Source organism: Oncorhynchus mykiss, chromosome 23, assembly GCF_013265735.2.
Source record: "Oncorhynchus mykiss isolate Arlee chromosome 23, USDA_OmykA_1.1, whole genome shotgun sequence".
Classification (NCBI taxonomy): Eukaryota; Metazoa; Chordata; class Actinopteri; order Salmoniformes; family Salmonidae; genus Oncorhynchus; species Oncorhynchus mykiss.
In genome coordinates, this window is record NC_048587.1 from 21,153,779 (window position 1) to 21,177,225 (window position 23,447).

At 43.2% G+C, this 23,447-nt stretch overlaps 1 protein-coding gene across 17 annotated transcripts in view; it reads right to left on the reverse strand.

Annotated features, from left to right (window-relative positions):
* Positions 1–23,447, reverse strand: part of LOC110502444 (calcium/calmodulin-dependent protein kinase type II subunit gamma) — a 141,292-nt gene that overhangs the window by 9,139 nt on the left and 108,706 nt on the right. For 4 of the 17 annotated variants that reach the window (XM_036959819.1, XM_036959827.1, XM_036959824.1 and 1 more), the window contains 5 exons: positions 14,032–14,076; positions 13,400–13,454; positions 9,863–9,955; positions 3,363–3,438; positions 1,741–1,835 (listed from right to left, as the gene is read on the reverse strand). In XM_036959819.1, the coding sequence (XP_036815714.1) occupies positions 1,741–1,835; positions 3,363–3,438; positions 9,863–9,955; positions 13,400–13,454; positions 14,032–14,076 (364 nt within the window). Of the gene's footprint in view, positions 1–1,740; positions 1,836–3,362; positions 3,439–9,862; positions 9,956–13,399; positions 13,455–14,031; positions 14,077–16,051; positions 16,136–23,447 lie in introns of all 17 variants that reach the window. The other 13 variants (XM_036959831.1, XM_036959828.1, XM_036959825.1 and 10 more) reach the window with 7 other exon arrangements.

The following is a 23,447-nucleotide window of genomic DNA, read 5'->3' on the forward strand; positions in this document are numbered from 1 at the left end:
ACTGGCCACCCCACATAGCCTGGTTCCTCTCTAGGTTTCTTCCTAGGTTTTGGCCTTTCTAGGGAGTTTTTCCTAGCCACCGTGCTTCTACACCTGCATTGCTTGCTGTTTGGGGTTTTAGGCTGGGTTTCTGTACAGCACTTTGAGATATCAGCTGATGTACGAAGGGCTATATAAATACATTTGATTTGATTTGATAGAGACAGTAATCTCAAAATGTGGCCCTGGATGTGTTACTCATTTTAAAGGGTAGGAAGCATGAGTTTTTCCTCACCAATGTAACAACACAGTGTGGTCAAAGACTTAGTCATGATCTGGTTACCTATAAGTACAAACATAGTTATGTTTTTGGGTTATTATATATTTATAAACTTATTTCCGGATAACTTCTAAACTCCCCACAATGCACTATTTCTCAACGTTATATGGAGGATCTACTTGTGCTACCAAGTTTGTATGCTAGCTCGGTAGCTAGCTCAAGCTGAACAATTGTTTAAATTTTACCATCGGATGGGCCCTAACCACCAATCTGTAAATCTGCTCTCTCTTTGCTTTTAATCTTAGGTTATGTTTTAGTTGTGTTGTGTTAGTTATGTTCTAGCTAGCTGGTCTCTAGTAACAAAATATCCACATTTGAAGGAGATTATCTTCTCCCTGGATAGTGCGATCTGTGCCACGGACTGAGTCTGGCTTTAATTTCAGTTTATCTATAAATTAATAATTGATAGTGCATGTTGGATTCACGTCTCCATCTCAACCAAGTTGAATAAATACGACCAAATCAAATCAGATCAAACTTTAAACTCACTTTAAATAAAGTTTGATTTGATTTATTCCTATCCTTTAACTTTGATTTTTGGTTGAAATAGCGACGTGAATCCAACATATTATGAACTAGTTGCTCTGTTAAACCTACCCTTTGGAATGACTTCGATAGTAACCGTGAATCTATTTTTTTTTTTAAGTGGAGACCTCTCAACAGTCGTTCTCACGATAGCACATTGGTAATAGCCAAAGCTAAGCAGGGCTGGGCTTGGTTAAAACGCTGGATAGGAGACCAAAGAGATAGCTGTAGATCACGTCTCAAACTCATTCCACGGAGGGCCGAGTGTCTGTGGGTTTTCACTCCTCTCTTGTACTTGATTGATGAATTAAGGTCACTAATCAGTAAATAACTCCCCTCACCTGGTTGTCTAGGTCTTAATTGAAACCAAAAACAGACATGAAGCCCTCAATGGAATGAGTTTGATACCCCTGCTGTAGATATTTCAATTCTCCAGTAGGAGGTGCTGCCCAGCCTACTGGTTTATTTTCTGATAGTGGAGATAAGGTTGAAGAAGTTGTTTCAAAAGGTACAAATACAACATATTTTATACAAGGTTTGTCTATGTTGAAAATTGGTTACCATGATGACATACACCTGTGGTTGAATTTTCACCCTCAAAACAACAGTTGATGACTTTTTGCAAATCCACTGTACTTTACACATAGATTCCACTTCACAATATGTTGCCAATTTACGCTGAAGCAACTTTGATTCAACACGTTTTTGCCCAGTGGGCTATTCATTTAATGTTCACTTTTATAGTAAGAGATGTTTGTTATGAAGTTGAACATGTGCTCTTTATGACAGATGGTTAAAATTAAACCTTTTTTTTTTACCAAAGGACACTACCCAAAAGGCACTATTCGTGGAATGACACTACAATGTTTAGTTCCCTGTTGATAAGAGATGCTTACAGTTCTCAAAGTAGAATTTGTGGAAGTCCATGCCCTCCACCAGGTTTCCCAAAGCCTCGGGTTCAAACGAGGTGAGCCCGGGGTCACAGATTCTCCTGGAAGGGAAATCAGACATACAGTTAAACATATAATTAAATAGTACACATATTTATCTTCTATCTGGTTAATGGTGTGTGTATATAGATTGTGTATAGGCTTGTCTACCATATGAATCTTCACTTTGTGTCAGACTGGGTTCAGTGACTTCTGTTTCTTTCTTTTTTTCTGTATTTATTTGTCTGTTTATAGTATGTATGTACAGTGGGGCAAAAAAGGATTTAGTCAGTCACCAATTGTGCAAGTTCTCCGACTTAAAAAGATGAGAGAGGCCTGTAATTTTCATCATAGGTACACTTCAACTATGACAGACAAAATGAGAAAGAAAAATCCAGAAAATCACATTGTAGGATTTTTAATGAATTTATTTGCAAATTATGGTGGAAAATAAGTCAAACTACGATTGACTCAAATGATGTCAATTAGCTTCAGAAGCTTCTAAAGACATTACATCATTTTCTGGAATTTTCCAGAAGGCACGGTCAACTTAGTGTATGTAAACTTCTGACCCACTGGAATTGTGATACAGTGAATTATAAGTTAAATAATATGTCTGTAAACAATTGTTGGAAAATGACTTGTGTCATGCACAACTACAGTTTATTAACAAGAAATTTGTGGAGTGTTTGAAAAACTAGTTTTAATGACTCCAACCTAAGTGTATGTAAACTTATGACTTCAACTGTATATATGCAGTGTGTATGTATACATTTATATTATTGTAATGCTCTAGGGATGTAATTATTGTTTGGATAACCTTATTGACTATTATGTATTGTATTTTTACTCTATATGATGCTCTATGCAGAGAAAAATATGCAAAAATAAATAAATGGAATAGGTCTATGCACAGACAAAATCCTAGAGGAAAACCTGGATCAGTCTGCTTTCCAGCAGACACTGGGAGACAAATTCACCTTTCAGCAGGACAATAACCTAAAACACAAGGCCAAATATATACTGGAGTTGTTTACCAAGAAGACAGTGAATGTTCCTGAATGGCCGAGTTACAGTTTTGACTTAAACCGGCTTGAAAATCTATGGCAAGACTTGAAAATGGCTGTCTAGCAATGATCAACCACCAACTTGACAGAGCTTGAAGATTTTTAAAAAGAATCATGTGCAAATATTGTACAATCCAGGTGTGCAAAGCTCTTACCCAGAAAGACTCACAGCCGTAATCACTGCCAAAGGTGATTCTAACATATTGATTGACTATTTAATTTTCAATACATTTGCTAATGTTTCGAAAACCATTTTTTCACTGTCATCATGAAGGAAATGTGTGTAGAAGGGTTAGATACATATATTAAATACATTCTGAATCCAGGCTGTAACACAACAACATGTGGAATAAGTCAAGGGGTATTAATACTTTCTGAAGGTACCGTATCATCAGCACCTCCCACCCTCTCACATTCCACATACTACTCTAGTAATTTAGAGGGAAATCAGCAGGGCTAGGGGTAATTCATCTGTCAAAACTAGGAGCTAATTAAATGTATGCACACAATCTATAAACTCACGTGTAAGCCTCAAAGTCTCCATTGTTGATGGCCTCAATCAGCTGCTCGGTAATCTTGATGATCTCTTGTTTGCGAGCTGAAATCCAGAGAACGACAGCGAGAAAGAAGAATGGCAGGAGAGAAAGAGATGGCCAGATGCGATTAGAAACCCTCGGAGTGCTCCGGTCACAAATACTTAAAGGCAAAGCATGCAGACCCCCTCCCTCACCATGCTTCCTTTAGTGCACTGAGTGCAGAGACATTGCATGTCATTGATGCCTATTGTTATTTGGTTGTACAAGAACACAGTTTACAGCAGCACTACTGGTGACTTTAGGGGACCACCAATCCCACGAAAACGACCTTAACAGGCCCCAACTTAGCTGCAGTCCAGCTCTCTTTCCCTTCCAATAGTCCGCCCTACCCAAAGCACCTGGCAATGTTTGAGTTGTTGAACAGTTTCACTTCCCTAAACCTCAAGTGGGATCTGGAGTTGTTATATCTGGAGTACTTCTCCTGTCTTATCCGGTGTCCTGTGTGAATTTAAGTATGCTCTCTCTAATTCTCTCTTTCTCTGTTTCTTTCTCTCGGAGGACATGAGCCGGAGGACCATGCCTCAGGACTACCTGGCATGATGACTCCTTGCTGTCCCCAATCCACCTGGCCGTGCTGCTGCTCCAGTTTCAACTGTTCTGCCTGCGGCTATGGAATCCTGACCTGTTCACTTAACGTGCTACCTGTCTCAGACCTATTATTTGACCATGCTGGTCATTTATGAACATTTGAACATCTTGGCCATGTTCTGTTATAATCTCCACCCGGCGCAGCCAGAAGAGGACTGGTCACCCTGCATAGCCTGGTTCCTCTCTAGGTTTCTTCCTAGGTTTTGGCCTTTCTAAGGAGTTTTTCCTGGGTTTTTAGGCTGGGTATCTGTACAGCACTTTGAGATATCAGCTGATGTATAAAGGGCTATATAAATACATTTGATTTGAAGTGCGTATCCTCAACCACACAGACAAGTGACACATAACCCAGCTGGGCTGACTGAAATGTCATCTGGGAGCGTGACACACATGAGAAGTGGCAGACACACAGACAGCCCACTACGCAAGACAACCTGCCAGTGAGGTCAAGAAATCCCACGCGGCACACATCAACACACAACACGGCTTATATATACAAACTGCGAGCACACCTCTGTTTGTTCAGTTCATATTCTCACAGGAATGATGAACTGGCAAAAAGCAGCTCATGCATGGCTTTATTGGTATTGTACCGTAGCCTATATGCTACTCTCACATAAATATAGCTGCGTCAGCTGACTAACTGTGAGGCAGGGTTAGCAATGAAAGCCAGTGCATGTCACTAACTCTTCTGCGTAGTGTAGCTACCTCAGGGCTGTCTAACTTACTCAGCTGCGTGTTGCTGCCCCCTGGGGCCATGGAGGGTGGTGCAGGCAGAGCTTGCTCTTAGTTAAGACAGGAGCTATGACCTGAACAGTTCTAATTAGCAAAAAGTGTGCTTGGCATCGTCATGCAGTGGGGCGGCTGGAAGACAACAGGACAACAGCAACAAAATGGCAACCATGTAAGCGAACAAATCAGAAACCAAAGAAAACGTCAAACACAACTGATAGGACCACAAGACCCGTTTTCCCAAACTGGAACACTTTGCCACTCAAACGGCAGTTGTTACATATTGTGTATATCTTCACAGTATAACTTCACAATGCTCTGAAAGGCGCACAATGCCCACAAGCAACAGAGTTATATAAAGGGCATGCTACATAGAAGCCAAACTTAGAAGAACATACACACACTAATAACAACTTAGATATACCAATGGACATAGCGTCACACAGACGGACAGAGGGGACAAGTTGTGAACACAGCACCACAGCAGGAGATGGAGAAGACACTGAGGCCTTACAGCCAGCAGAGGGTAGCAGTTAAGCACTAAACCCAGTTACAGGCCACCACAGAGGACACAGCCTGAATGGGGAAGTAAGAGAGTACAGACAGACAGAGACACCTCCGGGACAGGGGGTTGCTATTTAGTGAGCAGGGGACTGGAGCAGACCAGATTCTGGGGGTGAATCTCAAACGTCTACAATGGCTTTCTCTCTTCAGCTCATCTAATTCGTCAGATTCAGCACCGATTTGACAAGATCGGATAGGTGAAAGCAAGTTGGCAGAAGGCCAAATATTAAAGAGCAGCAGTTAAAAATAACAATATATACAGCTGGGTCCCGGTACAGAGTCAATGTGCGGGGGCACCGGTTAGTTGAGGTAGTACGTACATGTAGGTAGAGTTAATTAAATTGACTATGCATAGATTTCAACAGATAGTGGCAGTGGTGTGGGGGAGGGGGAGGGCAATGCAAATAGTCTGGGTAGCCATTTGACTAGATGTTCAGGAGTCTTATGGCTTGGGGGTAGAAGCTGTTTAGAATCCTCTTGGACCTAGACTTGGCACTCCGGTACCGCTTGCCATGTGGTAGCAGAGAAAACAATCTATGACTAGGGTGGCTGGAGTCTTTGACAATTTTTAGGGCCTTCCCCTGACACCGCCTGGTATAGAGGTCCTGGATGGCAGCAAGCTTGGCCCCAGTGATGTACTGGGCCGTTCTCACTACCCTCTGTAGTGCCTTGCAGTCGGAGGCTGAGCAGTTTCCATACGAGGCAGTGATGCAACCAGTCAGGATGCTCTCTGGCGCAGCTGTAGAACCTTTTGAGGATCTGAGGACCCATGCCAAATATTTTTTGGTTTTGTCGTGCCTGCTTCACGACTGTCATGGTGTGCTTGGATTATGCTAGTTTGTTGGTAATGTGGATATCAAGGAAATGCTCCACTGCAGCCCCATCGATGAGAATGGGGGCGTGCTCGGTCCTCTTTTCCTGTAGTCCACAATCATCTCCTTTGTCTTGATCATGTTGTCCTGGCATCACACGGCCAGGTCTCTGACCTCCTCCCTATAGACTGTCATCAGCCAATTTAATGATGGTGTTGGAGTCTTGCCTGGCCGTGCAGTCATGAGTGAACAGGGAGTACAGCAGGGGGCTGAGCACACACTCCTGAGGGGCCCCTGTGTTGAGGATCAGCATGGAGGATGTGTTGTTACCTACCACCTGGGGGTGTCGGCCCGTCAGGAAGTCTAGAATCCAGTTGCAGAGTGAGGTGTTTAGTCCCAGGGTCTTAAGCTTATTGATGAGCTTTGAGGGCACTATGATGTTGAACGCTGAGCTGTAGACAATGAATAGCATTCTCAATAGCATTTTGTCCAGGTGGGAAAGGGCAGTGTAGAGTGCAATAGAGACTGCACCATCTGTGGATCTGTTGGGGCGGTATGCAAATTGGAGTGGGTCTAGAGTTTCTGGGATGATGAGGTTGATGTGAGCCATGACCAGCCTTTCAAAGCACTTCATGGCTACAGACGTGAGTGCTACTGGGTCGGTAGTCATTTAGGCAGGTTACCTTAGTGTTCTTGGGCACAGGCACTATGGTGGTCTGCTTAAAAATGTTGGTATTACAAACTTGGATAGGGAGAGGTTGAAAATGAGACACTTGCTAATTGGTCAGTGCATGCTCGCAGTACACGTCCTGGTAATCCATCTGGCTCTGTGGCCTTGTGAATGTTGACCTGTCTAAAGGTCTTACATTGGCTGCAGAGAGCGTGATCACACAGTCTTCTGGTACAGCTGGTGCTCTCATGCATGTTTCAGTGTTATTGTCCTCGAAGTGAGCATGGAAGTAGTTTAGCTCGTCCGGTAGGCTCGTGTCACTGGGCAGCTCTCGGCTGTGCATCCCTTTGTAGTCTGTAATGGTTTGCCACATCCAACGAGCATCAGAGCCGGTGTAGTACGACTCGATCTTAGTCCTGTATTGACACTTTGCCTGTTTGATGGTTCGTCGGAGGGCATAGTGGGATTTCTTATAAGCTTCCGGGTTAGAGTCCCGCTCCTTGAAAGCGGCAGCTCTAGTCTGTAGCTCAGTGCGGATGCTGCCTGTAATCCATGGCTTCTGGTTGGGTTATGTACGTACGGTCACTGTAGGCACTTATTGATGAAGCTAATGGCAAATGTGGTGCACTCTTCAATGCCATTGGAGGAATCCCGGAACATATTCCTGTCTGTGCTAGCAAAACAGTCCTGTAGCTTAGCATCTGCTTCATTTGACCACTTTTAATTGATCTAGTCACTGGTGTTTATTTAAAAGTGGAATATGAATTGCATCATTCAAGTCAGGAGTGTGTCCCAAAATTGATGGGTTTATTGATCTCCTCGCCATTCTCTGGAAGTCACCCTCGGAAGTTTCATCAGCAACACATAACAATGGAGGGCCCTCCAAGCGAGTTGGAAGGGGCAAGGGATTCACCGACACTCACTAACACCTGTCACTGAGCAGCAATCTGGACACTTTGAATGGTCAAATACGCCTACATTTTTTGGATCCCTAAGTCACTGGCCATGTCTAAATACCCGTACTTGTGTTCCAAATATTAATCTTTTTGATTATGCAAAATAATTACCTTTTAAAGTATGTGAACATTTTGTATGTTTTAAAGTGGCACTCTAGACTCCTTTCACTATAATTTAACACCTGATTTACTTAACAAAAGGAACATCTCAATAAGTGGTCAAGGTGAGTCATGACATATCACAAGTGGTGGGGTGAGCCTTTCCTCTTTTGTTCTCTAATGTTCCTCCAATTGTTCCTCAGGCAAGGAGGGAGGGTGACCAACAGACCAACTCCTTGAATCTCCTACTCCTTGAAGTTTGCGGTTGTTTCAAAAAAACACTATTTAGCTCAAAACATTTCCTATATTTGTACTTGGGATATCGCTTTGCAACTGGAAAAGTTCAAAAATCACTGGAGGACATCTTTAAATGACAGAATGTCATACTCACTTCGGCTTTTCATTTAGTTCGCTGCACACAATTGAGGAAGAGAATCGTCTTTCGAGACCGGCGTGATTGATAACAGCTAATAATAAGCTGACGGGATGCGCTGTACCAAAACGTACAAATGGAATTAGATGACGCATTCTCAGTTGGATGAGCCTAACATGCTGATATTTGTTGCTTACTACATTCATTTTTACTAAACAGTACATCCTAAATAGCATGTAATACGATTAGTATACAGTATGCAGTTTAAGTAAATAGTAGGCAAGCCAGATTTCAGACACGGCCATTGGCTAATGACTGTACCAAATTTATATTGTCTTTTTTTTTAAACCTTTATTTAACTAGGCAAGTCAGTTAAGAACAAATGCTCAAATTCTTATTTACAACAACAGCCTAGGAACACTGCCTTGTTCAGGGGCAGAACGACATATTTTTACCTTGTCAGCTCAGGGATTTGGTCTTGCAACCTTTTCGTTACTGGCCCAACGCTCTAACCACTAGGCTACCTGCCGCGCCTTAGTATGCATTTGTCTGGAATACTTTGATCAAAATGATAAGTGACTGTGATAATTAGTTCCTTTTTGAGTGGGTGGACAAGTGAAAGGAATATGCACAAACAGAAGATTCTTCAGCTGAAGAATCTCCATTGAAGATAGTGAGGGGGACGTTGTACAATATAGTCCCATTCGAGACTGGGTTAAATCTGTATCGCCGAAGTTTAGCTCTCCAGCACGCTTGAAATTTAAAGGTAATTTCCGATTGAGCCGACATATGCAGCGTTTACCGTGAATAGAGTCTCGGCTGTTGCGGGAACATTGCAGCTGCAAAGACAAAGACATGTTTACACAAGCACATATATTTATACCCTCCGACTAGGAGGAGTCCTTGCACATCTAGATAGCCAATACATCTGTTGCTAGTCAGGAACTTAATTGGTTCCTCTCACTGGTGTAGTCATGGCCCCGCCTCCTGCTAGAACATTCGTGGGCGTGGAAATATATGTGCGTCGGATAGGATAGTTCCTTCTCACGTCGTCAGACCTGACCTCGGGCCCGAATTCCTCGCTCCTCCCTAATCCACGACTGTCCTACCTTATCAGTGACTGAAACCAGACTGTTGCCCTTTGCCTCCCTCTTTAGGAGCCATGAGATTGAACAAAAACATGATTTGACAGAATGTAAACTTTCTGCACTCCCCCCTTCCCCACTCAGTAACTTTCCATAGACCTAGTTCTTATCCACCCTCCACTGACCTCAACATATGCATTCATTACATGTAAAGTAATCAATAAGTCCTGGTATGGTAAAATGAATAAGTATATTTCAAGCTAGAATCCAACACCTTTAAATGTCAATTGCGCTACAATGTGGAACTTCAGCGCTACGGATTGAATCCAGCCCCCCTAACAGTAATACAGAATAGTAATACAGGAAGAGTCTTGGAGGTACACTATTATGGGGAATCTTAAGTGGTACAGTATTATGGGGACAGACAGCCTTAGGGCGACAATATTATGGGGACAGTCTTAGGGGGACAATATAAATGAGTTCAAAGGGGGGAAAGGACACCAAGGTCAGAGTTGAGAGGTGAGGGGTGATACTGCTGCTGACTTACAGGTGGGTGGGCAGTGAGGGGGCTGGCTCTGTTCCTCACTGGCACTGCACTGGCTGACCATTGCGCTGTCCGCGCTAGACCCGCACGCAGACACTGCCCCCACCGCAACACACACGCCAGAGAGAGAGGAGGATCAGACACAGTTCTGTACACACTACTATCTTGCCAAGGCAAAACACTACACCCCCAACCCGACCATACACTAACAAAACACACCACACATTAAATATCCCACCACCACCGTACACAGAGAGACACACACAGTGGGGTGAGACACAATATAAACCCAGCCCACCACAACTAGCCAGAGAAACAGGGGCGTGAGACCACACTATACACCTCACAATCAAAATACAATACACACGGTTACATTTTCAATATCTAGTTTTGTCCCTATTTTGCCGATGTCCTCTAATTGACGGAGGAGAGTGTGTACTGTAGAGCCACTTGGCCAGTATCCACGTTCCAGTCAAACCTCTCTTTGTCAGTGCCAGAGAGCCTGCCGGTCTTAGAGAGTGTTGCAATGTTTCCCTGACAACATGACACAAGAGTGCCATGGTAAAAGCCAGGTTTTCCCTGGGTGAACTGTGCTGTGAAGCCCCGGCCGAGCTGCACTGAGTGGACAGGCTTGTTTCCCAGATGAAGCCATGTCGCTCGCGCTCCGCTTGCCTCCCCCCCTACTTTAAACAACGCAGTTTTGACGAGAAACACACACACACACACACACACACACACACACAGGTTTAAGTGGTGGAGTGCCAACTCTTTAAGCCCAGGGGAGCTGTGAGACCAAGAATGGGGAGACTATCTAAAGGCTAGGGATTCGAGGGGAAAACCAAGACATATAAGGCCTTCATGTGACCGCTCAGTATTCAGCTCTGTCTCTCAGACCACAAAGCACAGACTACTGTGCAAGTTTTTCATTCTCAGCAAGACATTTTCTTTTCACTCCGTCGGAATACAAGCCTTCAAACTACTAAACTACTTCTTTGACTTCTCCGCAGCAGCTGTAGATGCCGATAAAGACCAGAGCAAAAGCTGTTCTCCGTTATGTCAGTGCTTCATCATTCCCTCTCCAGACATACAGTGCCTTGCGAAAGTATTCGGCCCCCTTGAACTTTGCGACCTTTTGCCACATTTCAGGCTTCAAACATAAAGATATAAAACTGTATTTTTTTTGTAAATAATCAACAACAAGTGGGACACAATCATGAAGTGGAACGACATTTATTGGATATTTCAAACTTTTTTAACAAATCAAAAACTGAAAAATTGGGCGTGCAAAATTATTCAGCCCCTTTACTTTCAGTGCAGCAAACTCTCTCCAGAAGTTCAGTGAGGATCTCTGAATGATCCAATGTTGACCTAAATGACTAATGATGATAAATACAATCCACCTGTGTGTAATCAAGTCTCCGTATAAATGCACCTGCACTGTGATAGTCTCAGAGGTCCGTTAAAAGCGCAGAAAGCATCATGTAGAACAAGGAACACACCAGGCAGGTCCGAGATACTGTTGTGAAGAAGTTTAAAGCCGGATTTGGATACAAAAATATTTCCCAAGCTTTAAACATCCCAAGGAGCACTGTGCAAGCGATAATATTGAAATGGAAGGAGTATCAGACCATTGCAAATCTACCAAGACCTGGCCGTCCCTCTAAACTTTCAGCTCATACAAGGAGAAAACTGATCAGAGATGCAGCCAAGAGGCCTCTGGATGAACTGCAGAGATCTACAGCTGAGGTGGGAGACTCTGTCCATAGGACAACAATCAGTCGTATATTGCACAAATCTGGCCTTTATGGAAGAGTGGCAAGAAGAAAGCCATTTCTTAAAGATATCCATAAAAAGTGTCGTTTAAAGTTTGCCACAAGCCACCTGGGAGACACACCAAACATGTGGAAGAAGGTGCTCTGGTCAGATGAAACCAAAATTGAACTTTTTGGCAACAATGCAAAACGTTATGTTTGGAGTAAAAGCAACACAGCTGAACACACCATCCCCACTGTCAAACATGGTGGTGGCAGCATCATGGTTTGGGCCTGCTTTTCTTCAGCAGGGACAGGGAAGATGGTTAAAATTGATGGGAAGATGGATGGAGCCAAATACAGGACCATTCTGGAAGAAAACCTGATGGAGTCTGCAAAAGACCTGAGACGGGGACGGAGATTTGTCTTCCAACAAGACAATGATCCAAAACATAAAGCAAAATCTACAATGGAATGGTTCAAAAATAAACATATCCAGGTGTTAGAATGGCCAAGTCAAAGTCCAGACCTGAATCCAATCGAGAATCTGTGGAAAGAACTGAAAACTGCTGTTCACAAATGCTCTCCATCCAACCTCACTGAGCTCGAGCTGTTTTGCAAGGAGGAATGGGAAAAAATGTCAGTCTCTCGATGTGCAAAACTGATAGAGACATACCCCAAGCGACTTACAGCTGTAATCGCAGCAAAAGGTGGCGCTACAAAGTATTAACTTAAGGGGGCTGAATAATTTTGCACGCCCAATTTTTCAGTTTTTGATTTATTAAAAAAGTTTGAAATATCCAATAAATGTCGTTCCACTTCATGATTGTGTCCCACTTGTTGTTGATTCTTTACAAAAAAATACAGTTTTATATCTTTATGTTTGAAGCCTGAAATGTGGCAAAAGGTCGCAAAGTTCAAGGGGGCCGAATACTTTCGCAAGGCACTGTATATACTCAGCTACAGTCTACATATCCCAGATGTTCACAGGCCCAGACACCCGCCCAACAGTTAACTCAGGCCATCATATGCTTCTCTGGACTTGATCGTGACCTATTCTCTTTCTAAAGAAATGAAGGAGAAGGATCGACAACAAGGGAGCACAATGATTTTGTAACCCCATTTCTCATATAACCATGGCTTTTTAAAACATATGTATAATCTACACTCAGTGGGCAGTTTTTTTTAAGGTACACCACCCCGTTTACGGAAATGGTTCGCTCCTACAGACAGTGAGTCACGTGGCCGTTGCTTGTCATATAAAGCAGGCAGACAGGCATCTTGGCATTCAGTTGCTGTTCGATTGAACGTTAGAATGGGCAAAACGGGTGATCTAAGCGACTTTGAGCGTGGTATGATTGCCGATACTGGAACCGGGACGCGCCTCCTGGGCTTTTTCTACGCACGACAGTGTCTAGGGTTTACCGAGAATGGTGCGACAAACAAAAAACATCCAGTCAGCGGCAGTCCTGTGGCAGAAAACAGCTTGTTAACGAGAGGTCGAAGGAGAATGGCAAGAATCGTGGCGATGGTTAATGGTGTGGGGAATTTCTCTCTAGCACAAGTTAGGTCCCTTGATACCAATTGAGCCACGTTTCCATTCCCCTGAGAATTCAGGCCGTCATGGAGGCAAAGGGGGGTCCGACCCGGTACTAGATGGTGTACTTAATAACCTGTCCTATCTTGCATTCTAGCTCGGTCTTTCTGACAAACACCTGCGCAGACAGTTATATAGATACAAGAAGTGAGAGAACAGAGTAAGTAGAGTAAGTGAAAGTTTGACGTGTACCTTTTCTACTTTTCACATCTTCCTCTTCTGTGGTGTTACAGCTCTCTGTGGAGCCCTGTAGCGGAGAAGAGTGATGGACAGAAACATGGAGGACAGAGAGAAGGAGTAAATGAGAGAAAGAGATAAAGCAGCAGGAAACAGCGTTAGTCTGTGTGGTGAGAGCTGACTTGGGTGAGGCCTTCCCCAGGTGTACAGACAGACGGAAGGTCAGACGGACACTCCCTCAGACGGACACTCCCTCAGAGGAACACAAACCCTGCACAAACCAGCCAGGCAGACAGGAGAGCAAGCGCACGAGGATCCACACCAAACACAGCGTTTTGATGACGCGGGGTACAAACGGTGTGTGTTAAAGACTGCGTGTACTGTGTATGTGGCTTTCTGGTGGCTGAGCCAGTGTGGTTTGGGCGAGTGAGGGACTCGCGCAGCAGGTGTGGCTTGTATGTGTTTTGACGGTTAGTGAGACTAAGAGCGTGACTGTCAGTAGATGTGGAGTGTTTAAGTCTACATGGTGTTAGCATCGCTCTAAGGTACCTTAGTAGAGTTCTAACCACTCTAAGGTATTTTAGCATTAGCATTAACTGCGTTAGACAGCGACTCTTTTGGATTAAAGAGGTACAGTAGCGGCTTACCTTGGTGCCGTCAGCTGGGTTGTGCACAACAGTGGTCTGTGGTTCCTAGGGGAAGCAGGAGAAAGTTTAACATGCGGGGACCACCAGGGAAGGCCCAGAGCGTGTGGGATACACACAGTCCACACGCCCAATGCATGTAAACACACACACATAGCCAAGCACAGGAGCCACAGCACAAAGGCAGCAGATGGGCACCGTCATGGGGGCAATGAGACATGATGGGGGTTTGAGAATTAGAGGATACTACAAAGAGCCACACTACTCCATTCCACTAGAGGAAGGAGCTATGGACTAATGTCACTTATCATTGGAGATATGGCCTCTACGACGTAAAGCAACAGAGGACAAAGAACACACAGAGAGCCTGATATGAGGATGATGGGGTTCGCTTTGAAATGGGATCAGCAGTTCACCCATCAATCCCCTCCCCCCACCTCCCTCATCCCAACCTTGACCCTGCTGTTGTAACCAGTAACCATGGCAACACTCATCGCAAAAGCGCCTAGCTGCTTAAAATACTGCGACACAGACACCCCCAAGTCACTGTCCCACCCACACCAACAAACAGTAGCACAAAAATGGACCCTCCCACAGGACACTGGTCTACGGACTCCACCTCAACAAAACCACCTACACAAATGAAGATGCAGTCCTTTGGCTAACATTAGCCATTAGCTTAAAGGGATAGTGCGACATTTTGGCAATTAAGCCACACAGAAACATAAAAATGGTATCCATGAGTTAATCCGTTTCTGGGTTAGGAGAAACAAAGTCTTAATTTGCCAAAATGTTGCACTATCGGTTTAAATGCTACCACAGGGTCTGACATTCTGCCCTTTAATAAGTTGATGTATTGTAGCTGATTAGAAAAAGCTAGGAGACTGATATAGGATAGGCAGCAATGCCTTGGAACCACTGTCAGATCAACTGAGAGCTGACCCAGAGAGACAAACCATCCTTTAACACTGACCACAGCCAAGTAATCCAACCACATACAGTCGCTTACCAGTAGCCCTAATGGAGAAGAGTAAGAAACTGATCTTACCCATCAGTTTGATGGAGGTGGTCCTGTTATTTGCCTATATTAGAAAAGGGATTCTCTTGTCTGACATTCCACAATGCTACAATGCATTGTTGCATTGCCAAACACCCAGGTTAGGATTCTGACCCTCATACAGGTTTCATGTCTCTCTCAGGTCACTGCAGCTCAGTAGTCTTCCTGATAGACACCACTATACATGTTTCTAGGCTTTTCACCACAGCTCTTCGCTTCCCCTGTAGCTATACATTATTTTAACAGGGCCAAGGACCATCGACAGGACTATACCATTGAGATCATTGGAAAGGGAGATAAAATTTGACTTCAGATGAGATGTGTTTCTTTGACATGGCGCCTGTTGTCTTCACAAGGAGATACACTTACATAGAGGGACTGCATCTTCCATACAATTGGGCTATATCTGTATCCTGACATTGCTGGATCCTGTTTCACCCATGGTTTTAATGAGCTTTTGAATTGTTTTGAAATTGGTATCACATAAATTGTTTTTCATATGACCGCCAATTCAGCTATTGTAACTGTGTAGTATGTCAAATCATCAGCTTTATCAAGGGGGGAGAAATACAAACGCCAAATAGAGACCCCTAGGTATTTTTTATTGTGGCATGTGCAAAATACCATAATTTGTGTATATCTTATTGAGCATTGTCATGCATATCTGTGCATGACAAGAGAGTAAGTCTGGGTAAAACAGGAGCCTAGTGAGAGAGGGTCACAGGCACAAACCAGTTGTTCAGTTTAAAATCATCAAAACCATTGTTAACATCACATTTTTCTCAAAATGGAGGTGAAGAGGAGAGGGTGGAAGAAAGGGAGGGAAAAATAACAGGGAGAGCCAATGAACAGGGGATGAGACAAACAGATGGCAAAAAGAAAGAACTAAACAGAAACTTAGGGACTAATCCAATGGAACAGGGTGAGTAAAGCAACTATGAGAGAAAGCAAGTATAGATGAGATACCATTGGTGCTGAAGATGATATGCTGCTGTCTTTGGTGCTGCTGGTACTGCTCACTACACTGTTTTTATTGTTGTTTGTCTGCGGCTGGGACAAAAAAAAACAACAACACAAAATGACTTCTACAGAGTGCCCACATAAAAAAAAGACTATAGTATACTATGGAATACATACTATAATATTCACTGTAGTGTTTTTGTGGATTTTACTCCAGCATTCACTTCAGTATTTACTGTAGTATATATAGTTAGCTATAGTATAAATACTGTAGTAAAAAAAAAACTGTAGTATATACTTAAGCAATAAGGCCCACGGGGGTGTGGTATATGGCCAATATACCATGGCTAACGGCTGTTCTTATCCACGATGCAACGCGGAGTGCCTGGATACAGCCTTTAGCTGTGGTATATTGGCCATATACCACAAACCCCCGAGGTGCCTTATTGCTATTGTAAGTGGGTACCAACGTAATTATAGCAGTAAAATGAATGCTCTGTCATACCAGTGGTATACAGTCTGATATACCACGGCGGTCAGCCAAACAGCATTCAGGGCTCAAACCACCCAGTTTATAATAGTAATAATTAATGTAGGGTTTTGCGGAATGTAGTATACTGTAGAGCGTTGCTACCTGACCTGAGCCCGACGGGCCTCGACATTATACATCGGGTTATGCTCGGGTAGAGCTTGTTTTTTCATCAATCAGTAGGGTACGGGCAAGGCCTGGGTATCACTAAATTGATCACTAATAATTTTAAGCGGAGCCATTTGCTCGTGCTCTGCTGCATAGTACAGACATACAGTTGAAGTCGGAAGTTTACATATACCTTAGCCAAATACATTCAAACTCAGTTTTTCACAATTCCTGACATGTAATCCCAGTAAAAATTCCCTGTCTTGGGTCAGTTAGGATCACCATTTTATTTTAAGAATGTGAAATGTCAGAATAATAGTAGCGAGAAAGATTTATTTCAGCTTTCATTTCTTTCATCACATTCCCAGTGGGTCAGAAGTTTACATACACTCAATTAGTATTTGGTAGCATTGCCTTTAAATGATTTAACTTGGGTCAAACATTTCGGGTAGCCTTCCACAAGCTTCCCACAATAAGTTGGGTGAATTTTGGTCCATTCCTCCTGACAGAGCTGGTGTAACTGAGTCAGGTTTGTAGGCCTCTTTGCTCGCACACGCTTTTTCAGTTCAGGCCACACATTTTCTATAGGATTGAGGTCAGGGCTTTGTGATAGCCACTCCAATACCTTGAATTTGTTGCCCTTAAGCCATTTTGACACAACTTTGGAAGAATGCTTGGGGTCATTGTCCATTTGGAAGACCCATTTGCGACCAAGCTTTAACTTCCTGACTGATGTCTTGAGATGTTGCTTCAATATAGCCACATAATTTTCCTCCTCATGATGTCACCTATTTTGTGAAGTGCATCAGTCCCTCCTGCAAGAAAGCACACCCACAACATGATGCTGCCATCCCCATGCTTCACAGTTGGGATGGTGTTCTTTGGCCTACAAGCCTCCCCCTCTTTCCTCCAAACATAACGATGGTCATTATGGCCAAACTGTTCTATTTTTGATTCATTAGACCAGAGGACATTTCTCCAAAAAGTACGATCTTTGTCCCCATGTGCAGTTGCAAACCATAGTCTGGCTTTTTTATGACGGTTTTAGAGCAGTGGCCTCTTCCTTTTATAGGTTATGTCGATATAGGACTCATTTTACTGTGGATATAGATACTTTTGTACCTGTTTCCTCCAGTATCTTCACAAGGTCCGTTGCTGTTGTTCTGGGTTTGATTTGCACTTTTCGCACCAAAGTATGTTCATCTCTAGGAGACAAAATGCATCTCTTTCCTGAGCGGTATGACGGCTGTGTGGTCCCATGGTGTTTCTACTTGCATACTATTGTTTGTAGATGAACGTGGTCCCTTCAGGCGTTTGGAAATTGCTCCCAAGCATGAACCAGACTTGTAGAGAACTACAATTATTTTTCTGAGGTCTTGGCTGATTTCTTTTGATTTTCCCATGATGTCAAGCAAAGAGGCACTGAGTTTGAAGGTAGGCCTTGAAATACATCCACAGGCACACCTCCAATTGATTCAAATGATGTCAGTTAGCCTATCAGAAGCAGCTAAATGCCATGACATCAGTTTCTGGAATTTTCCAAGCTGTTTAAAAGGCACAGTAAACTTACTGTATGTACAGTGCCTTGCGAAAGTATTCGGCCCCCTTGAACTTTGCGACCTTTTGCCACATTTCAGGCTTCAAACAAAGATATAAAACTGTTTTTTTTGTGAAGAATCAACAACAAGTGGGACACAATCATGAATTGGATCAACATTTATTTCAAACTTTTTTAACAAATCAAAAACTGAAAAATTGGCCGTGCAAAATTATTCAGCCCCTTTACTTTCAGTGCAGCAAACTCTCTCCAGAAGTTCAGTGAGGATCTCTGAATTATCCAATGTTGACCTAAATGACTAATGATGATAAATACAATCCACCTGTGTGTAATCAAGTCTCCGTATAAATGCACCTGCACTGTGATAGTCTCAGAGGTCCGTCACAAGCGCAGAGAGCATCATGAAGAACAAGGAACACACCAGGCAGGTCCGAGATACTGTTGTGAAGAAGTTTAAAGCCGGATTTGGATACAAAAATATTTCCCAAGCTTTAAACATCCCAAGGAACACTGTGCAAGCGATAATATTGAAATGGAAGGAGTATCAGACCACTGCAAATCTACCAAGACCTGGCCGTCCCTCTAAACTTTCAGCTCATACAAGGAGAAGACTGATCAGAGATGAAGCCAAGAGGCCCATGATCACTCTGGATGAACTGCAGAGATCTACAGCTGAGGTGGGAGACTCTGTCCATAGGACAACAATCAGTCGTATATTGCACAAATCTGGCCTTTATGGAAGAGTGGCAAGAAGAAAGCCATTTCTTAAAGATATCCATAAAAAGTGTCGTTTAAAGTTTGCCACAAGCCACCTGGGAGACACACCAAACATGTGGAAGAAGGTGATCTGGTCAGATGAAACAAAACGTTATGTTTGGCGTAAAAGCAACACAGCTCATCACCATGAACACACCATCCCCACTGTCAAACATGGTGGTGGCAGCATCATGGTTTGGGCCTGCTTTTCTTCAGCAGGGACAGGGAAGATGGTTAAAATTGATGGGAAGATGGATGGAGCCAAATACAGGACCATTCTGGAAGAAAATCTGATGGAGTCTGCAAAAGACCTGAGACTGGGACGGAGATTTGTCTTCCAACAAGACAACGATCCAAAACATAAAGCAAAATCTACAATGGAATGGTTCAAAAATAAACATATCCAGGTGTTAGAATGGCCAAGTCAAAGTCCAGACCTGAATCCAATCGAGAATCTGTGGAAAGAACTGAAAACTGCTGTTCACAAATGCTCTCCATCCAACCTCACTGAGCTCGAGCTGTTTTGCAAGGAGGAATGGGAAAAAATGTCAGTCTCTCGATGTGCAAAACTGATAGAGACATACCCCAAGCGACTTACAGCTGTAATCGCAGCAAAAGGTGGCGCTACAAAGTATTAACTCAACTTGTTGTTGATTATTTACAAAAAAAATACAGTTTTATATCTTTATGTTTGAAGCCTGAAATGTGGCAAAAGGTCGCAAAGTTCAGGGGGCCGAATACTTTCGCAAGGCACTGTAAACTCTTGACCCAATGGAATTGTGATACAGTGAATTATAAGTGAAATAATATGTCTGTAAACAATTGTTGGAAAAATGACTTGTGTCATGCACAAAGTAGATGTCCTAACCGACTTGCCAAAACTATAGTTTGATAACAAGAAATTAGTTTGAGTGGTTGAAAAACAAGTTTTAATGATTCCAACCTAAGTGTATGTAAACTTCCAACTTCAACTGTATCTGACGAAGTTCATAGCATGGTGTCAGAAGTGCTTCAACCTCGTCAAATATAAAACTGGAGAGATTATTTCTCCGAAAACAATAATGTTCCATGAGTTTTGTCGGAGTTTAGAGTGATGAAAAGTAGCTAACAGCTAACTGCTCTCTAATGTCTAATCATTGAGCAGAGCATCCCAAGCGGAGCCATTGCTATGATTACTCGCAGACTCAGAGCCACCATGAGCAGAGCGTGTGCAGAGCGAACAACACGCATGAGCGAGTGACAGACAGAGAGGAGCAGTTAATGGATTTACTAATGGAAGAAAGTTATTTTGGGTTTTGGGCAGGACCGGGCCTTAAATTTGGCAGAAGTAATCGGGCCTGGGAAGGGTAGGGCCTGAACAGAGCGGGCATGTGTAGGGCTCAGGTTTAAAATTCATGCTCCTGCAGGGCTCTAGTATAGTTTAGTAATATATAGTTTAGCAGTATTTACTATAGTGTTTTAGTATTAATATCTTTGACATAGAAGTATAAGCTTTCTCCTTGAGGTAACTACTGGAGCAATTCACTATATATAGAAAAGTATGTGGACACCCCTTCAAATTAGTGGATTTGGCTATTTCAGACACACTCGTTGCTGACAGGTGTATAATATCGAGCACACAGCCATGCAATCTCCAAAGACAAAGATTGGCAGTAGAATGGCCTTACTGAAGAGCTCAGTGACTTTCAACAAGGCACTGTCATAGGATGCCACCTTTCCAACAAGTCAGTTTGTCAAATTTCTGCCCTGCTAGAGCTGCCCCGGTCAACTGTAAGTGCCATTATTGTGAAGTGGAAGCGTCTAGGAGCAACAACGGCTCAGCTGTGAAGTGGTAGACCACACAAGGTCACAAAACGGGACCGCCGAGGGCTGAAGCGCTCAGTGCATAAAAATCGTCTGTCCTTGCTTGCAAAACTCACTACCGATTTCCAAACTGCCTCTGGAAGCAACGTCAGCACAAGAACTGTTCGTCAGGAGCTTCATGAAATGGGTTTCCATGGCTGAGCAGCCGCACACAAGCCTAAGATCACCCTGCGCAATGCCAAGCAGCTGGAGTCATGCAAAGCTCGCTGCCATTGGACTCTGGAGCTGTGGAAACATGTTCTCTGGAGTGATGATGTCTTCACCATCTGCCAGACCAATGGACGAATATGGGTTTGATGGATGCCAGGAGAATGCTACGTGCCCCAATGTATAGTGCCAACTGTAAGGTTTGGTGGAGGAGGAATAATGGTCTGGGGCTGTTTTTCACGGTTTGGGCTAGTTTTAGTGAAATCTTCAAAACAATGACACTTTAGATGATTCTGTGCTTCCAACTTTGTGGGGAATGCCCTTTCCTGTTTCCGCATGACAATTCCCCTGTGCACAAAGCGAGGTCCATATAGAAATGGTTTGTCAAGATCAGTGTGGAATAACTTGACTGGCCTGCACAGAGCCCTGACCACAAACCCATCCAACACCTTTGGGATGAATTGGAACACCGTCTGCAAGCCAGGTCTAATCACCCGACATCAGTGCCAGACCTCACTAATGCTCTTGTGGCTGAATGGAAGCAAATCCCCGCAGCAATGTTCCAACATCTAGTGGAAAGCCTTCCCAGAAGAGTGGAATCTATTATAGCAACAAAGGGAGCACCAACTCCTTCTTAATGCCCATGATTGTGGAATGAGATGTTCAAAAAGCATGTGTCCACATACTTTTGGCAATGTAGTGTGTACTAAAAGAGAACATTTTCCATAACCTGTTGGCAGGTAGGACTGGGGTCTGAACAGATAATTCAGCGCTTCCAATCTTTTCAATAACCTGTCATGTAAGAGATGTCTTCTTCAGGCTACTGTAAATGTGAGTTGTCTGCATAGACATATAGGCCTGCAGTGTGCCTACCAGTGTGTTTGGGTGGTGTTTTTGCGGGGACAATTGTTGAATACTGTCTTCTGCACAGTGCACACTGCTTTACATTTAGGCAGCAGTGTTTTCCCTTTAATACATCAAATGACTGCCTCTTGAAAGTCGCAAGGAATTTGTAGGTCTAGAAAACCTCGCTCTGAAGACATTGGCACTTCCGTGCGAGCACATTAACATTCTTGACACTAAATGACGTTAGCGTTTTTCTTTCATTTCGGCTGCCTGTGTGGAGGTCTCTATCTGGGTGTTTTTTTTAAGTGGTTTTAAGTCTGTGTCTACCTCTTGAGTGATGTCTTGCTGCATTCGTGTCTGCAGTCTTTGTGGATATTAACATTTCTAAATACACAGGAATAACAACACATGCACTGTAATAATAACTAAGGACTTTGAGAGTAGAAACAGACAGGATCCAGCACTTCGACCTCAATATTGATTGGTACCTGCTGGGGTAAAGAAACCACAGTCCCTGAGGAAAAGCAAAGAACATAGTCTGCGCCACCTTGTGGAGTCAGATCAGAATGAACACTTAACGTCTATGGACTCCAAAGAGACAACTCGATCGCCAATATCGAATAGCTACAGAATCTGGTTGAGGAACGATTTATAAGATACTAGCGACGTCCGAGTCTGTGCATGCAGTGAAATCCCTTGATGAGAAGGTTGTTGTTTCTCCCAAATGGAGAACGTATGGATCTGGAGGTTTTCCTGAGTAAGACAATGAAGAGTAAGTTGCATAGAGAAGAAGAAATGGATCGATTAAAGTCTCTCACCAACAACCCCACAGCCTGACTGTTGCGTAAAGAAACAACACTAGACTCTAAAACTACTTCAAGGCAAAGAAGCCTTCAGAAAGTATTCACACCCCTCGACTTTTTACACATTTAGTTGGGTTAAGGCCTGGAATTAAAATGGGTTAAATTGATATTTTGTGTCACTGGCCAACAGACAATACCTCGTAATGTCAAAGTGGAATTATGCTTTTAGACATTTTTTTTTTTTTTTTTTTACAAATGAATTAAAAATGAAAAGCTGAAACGTCTTGAGTCAATAAGTATTTGATCCCTTTTTTATGTCGATCCTGAATAAGTTCAGGAGTAGAAATGTGCTTAACAAGTCACATAATAAGTTGCATGGACTCACTCTGTGTGCAATAATAGTGTTTAACATGGTTGTTTAATTACTACCTTATCTCCGTACCCCACACATACAAGTGAATTTCAATCACAGATTCAACCACAAAGACCAGGGAAGCTTTCCAATGCCTCGAAAAGAAGGGCACCTATTGGTAGATAGGTAAAAAAAAAGACATTAAATGTCCTTTGGTGGGTGGTGAAGTTATTAATTACACTTTGGATGGTGTATCAATATACCCAGTCACTACAAAGATACAGGCGTCCTTCCTAACTCAGTTGCCTTAGAGGAAACTGCTCAGGGATTTCACCATGCCAAAAGCCACTTTAAAACCGTTACAGAGTTTAATGACTGTGATATGAGAAAACCCAAGGATGGATCAACACCATTGTAGTTACTCCACAATACTAACCTAA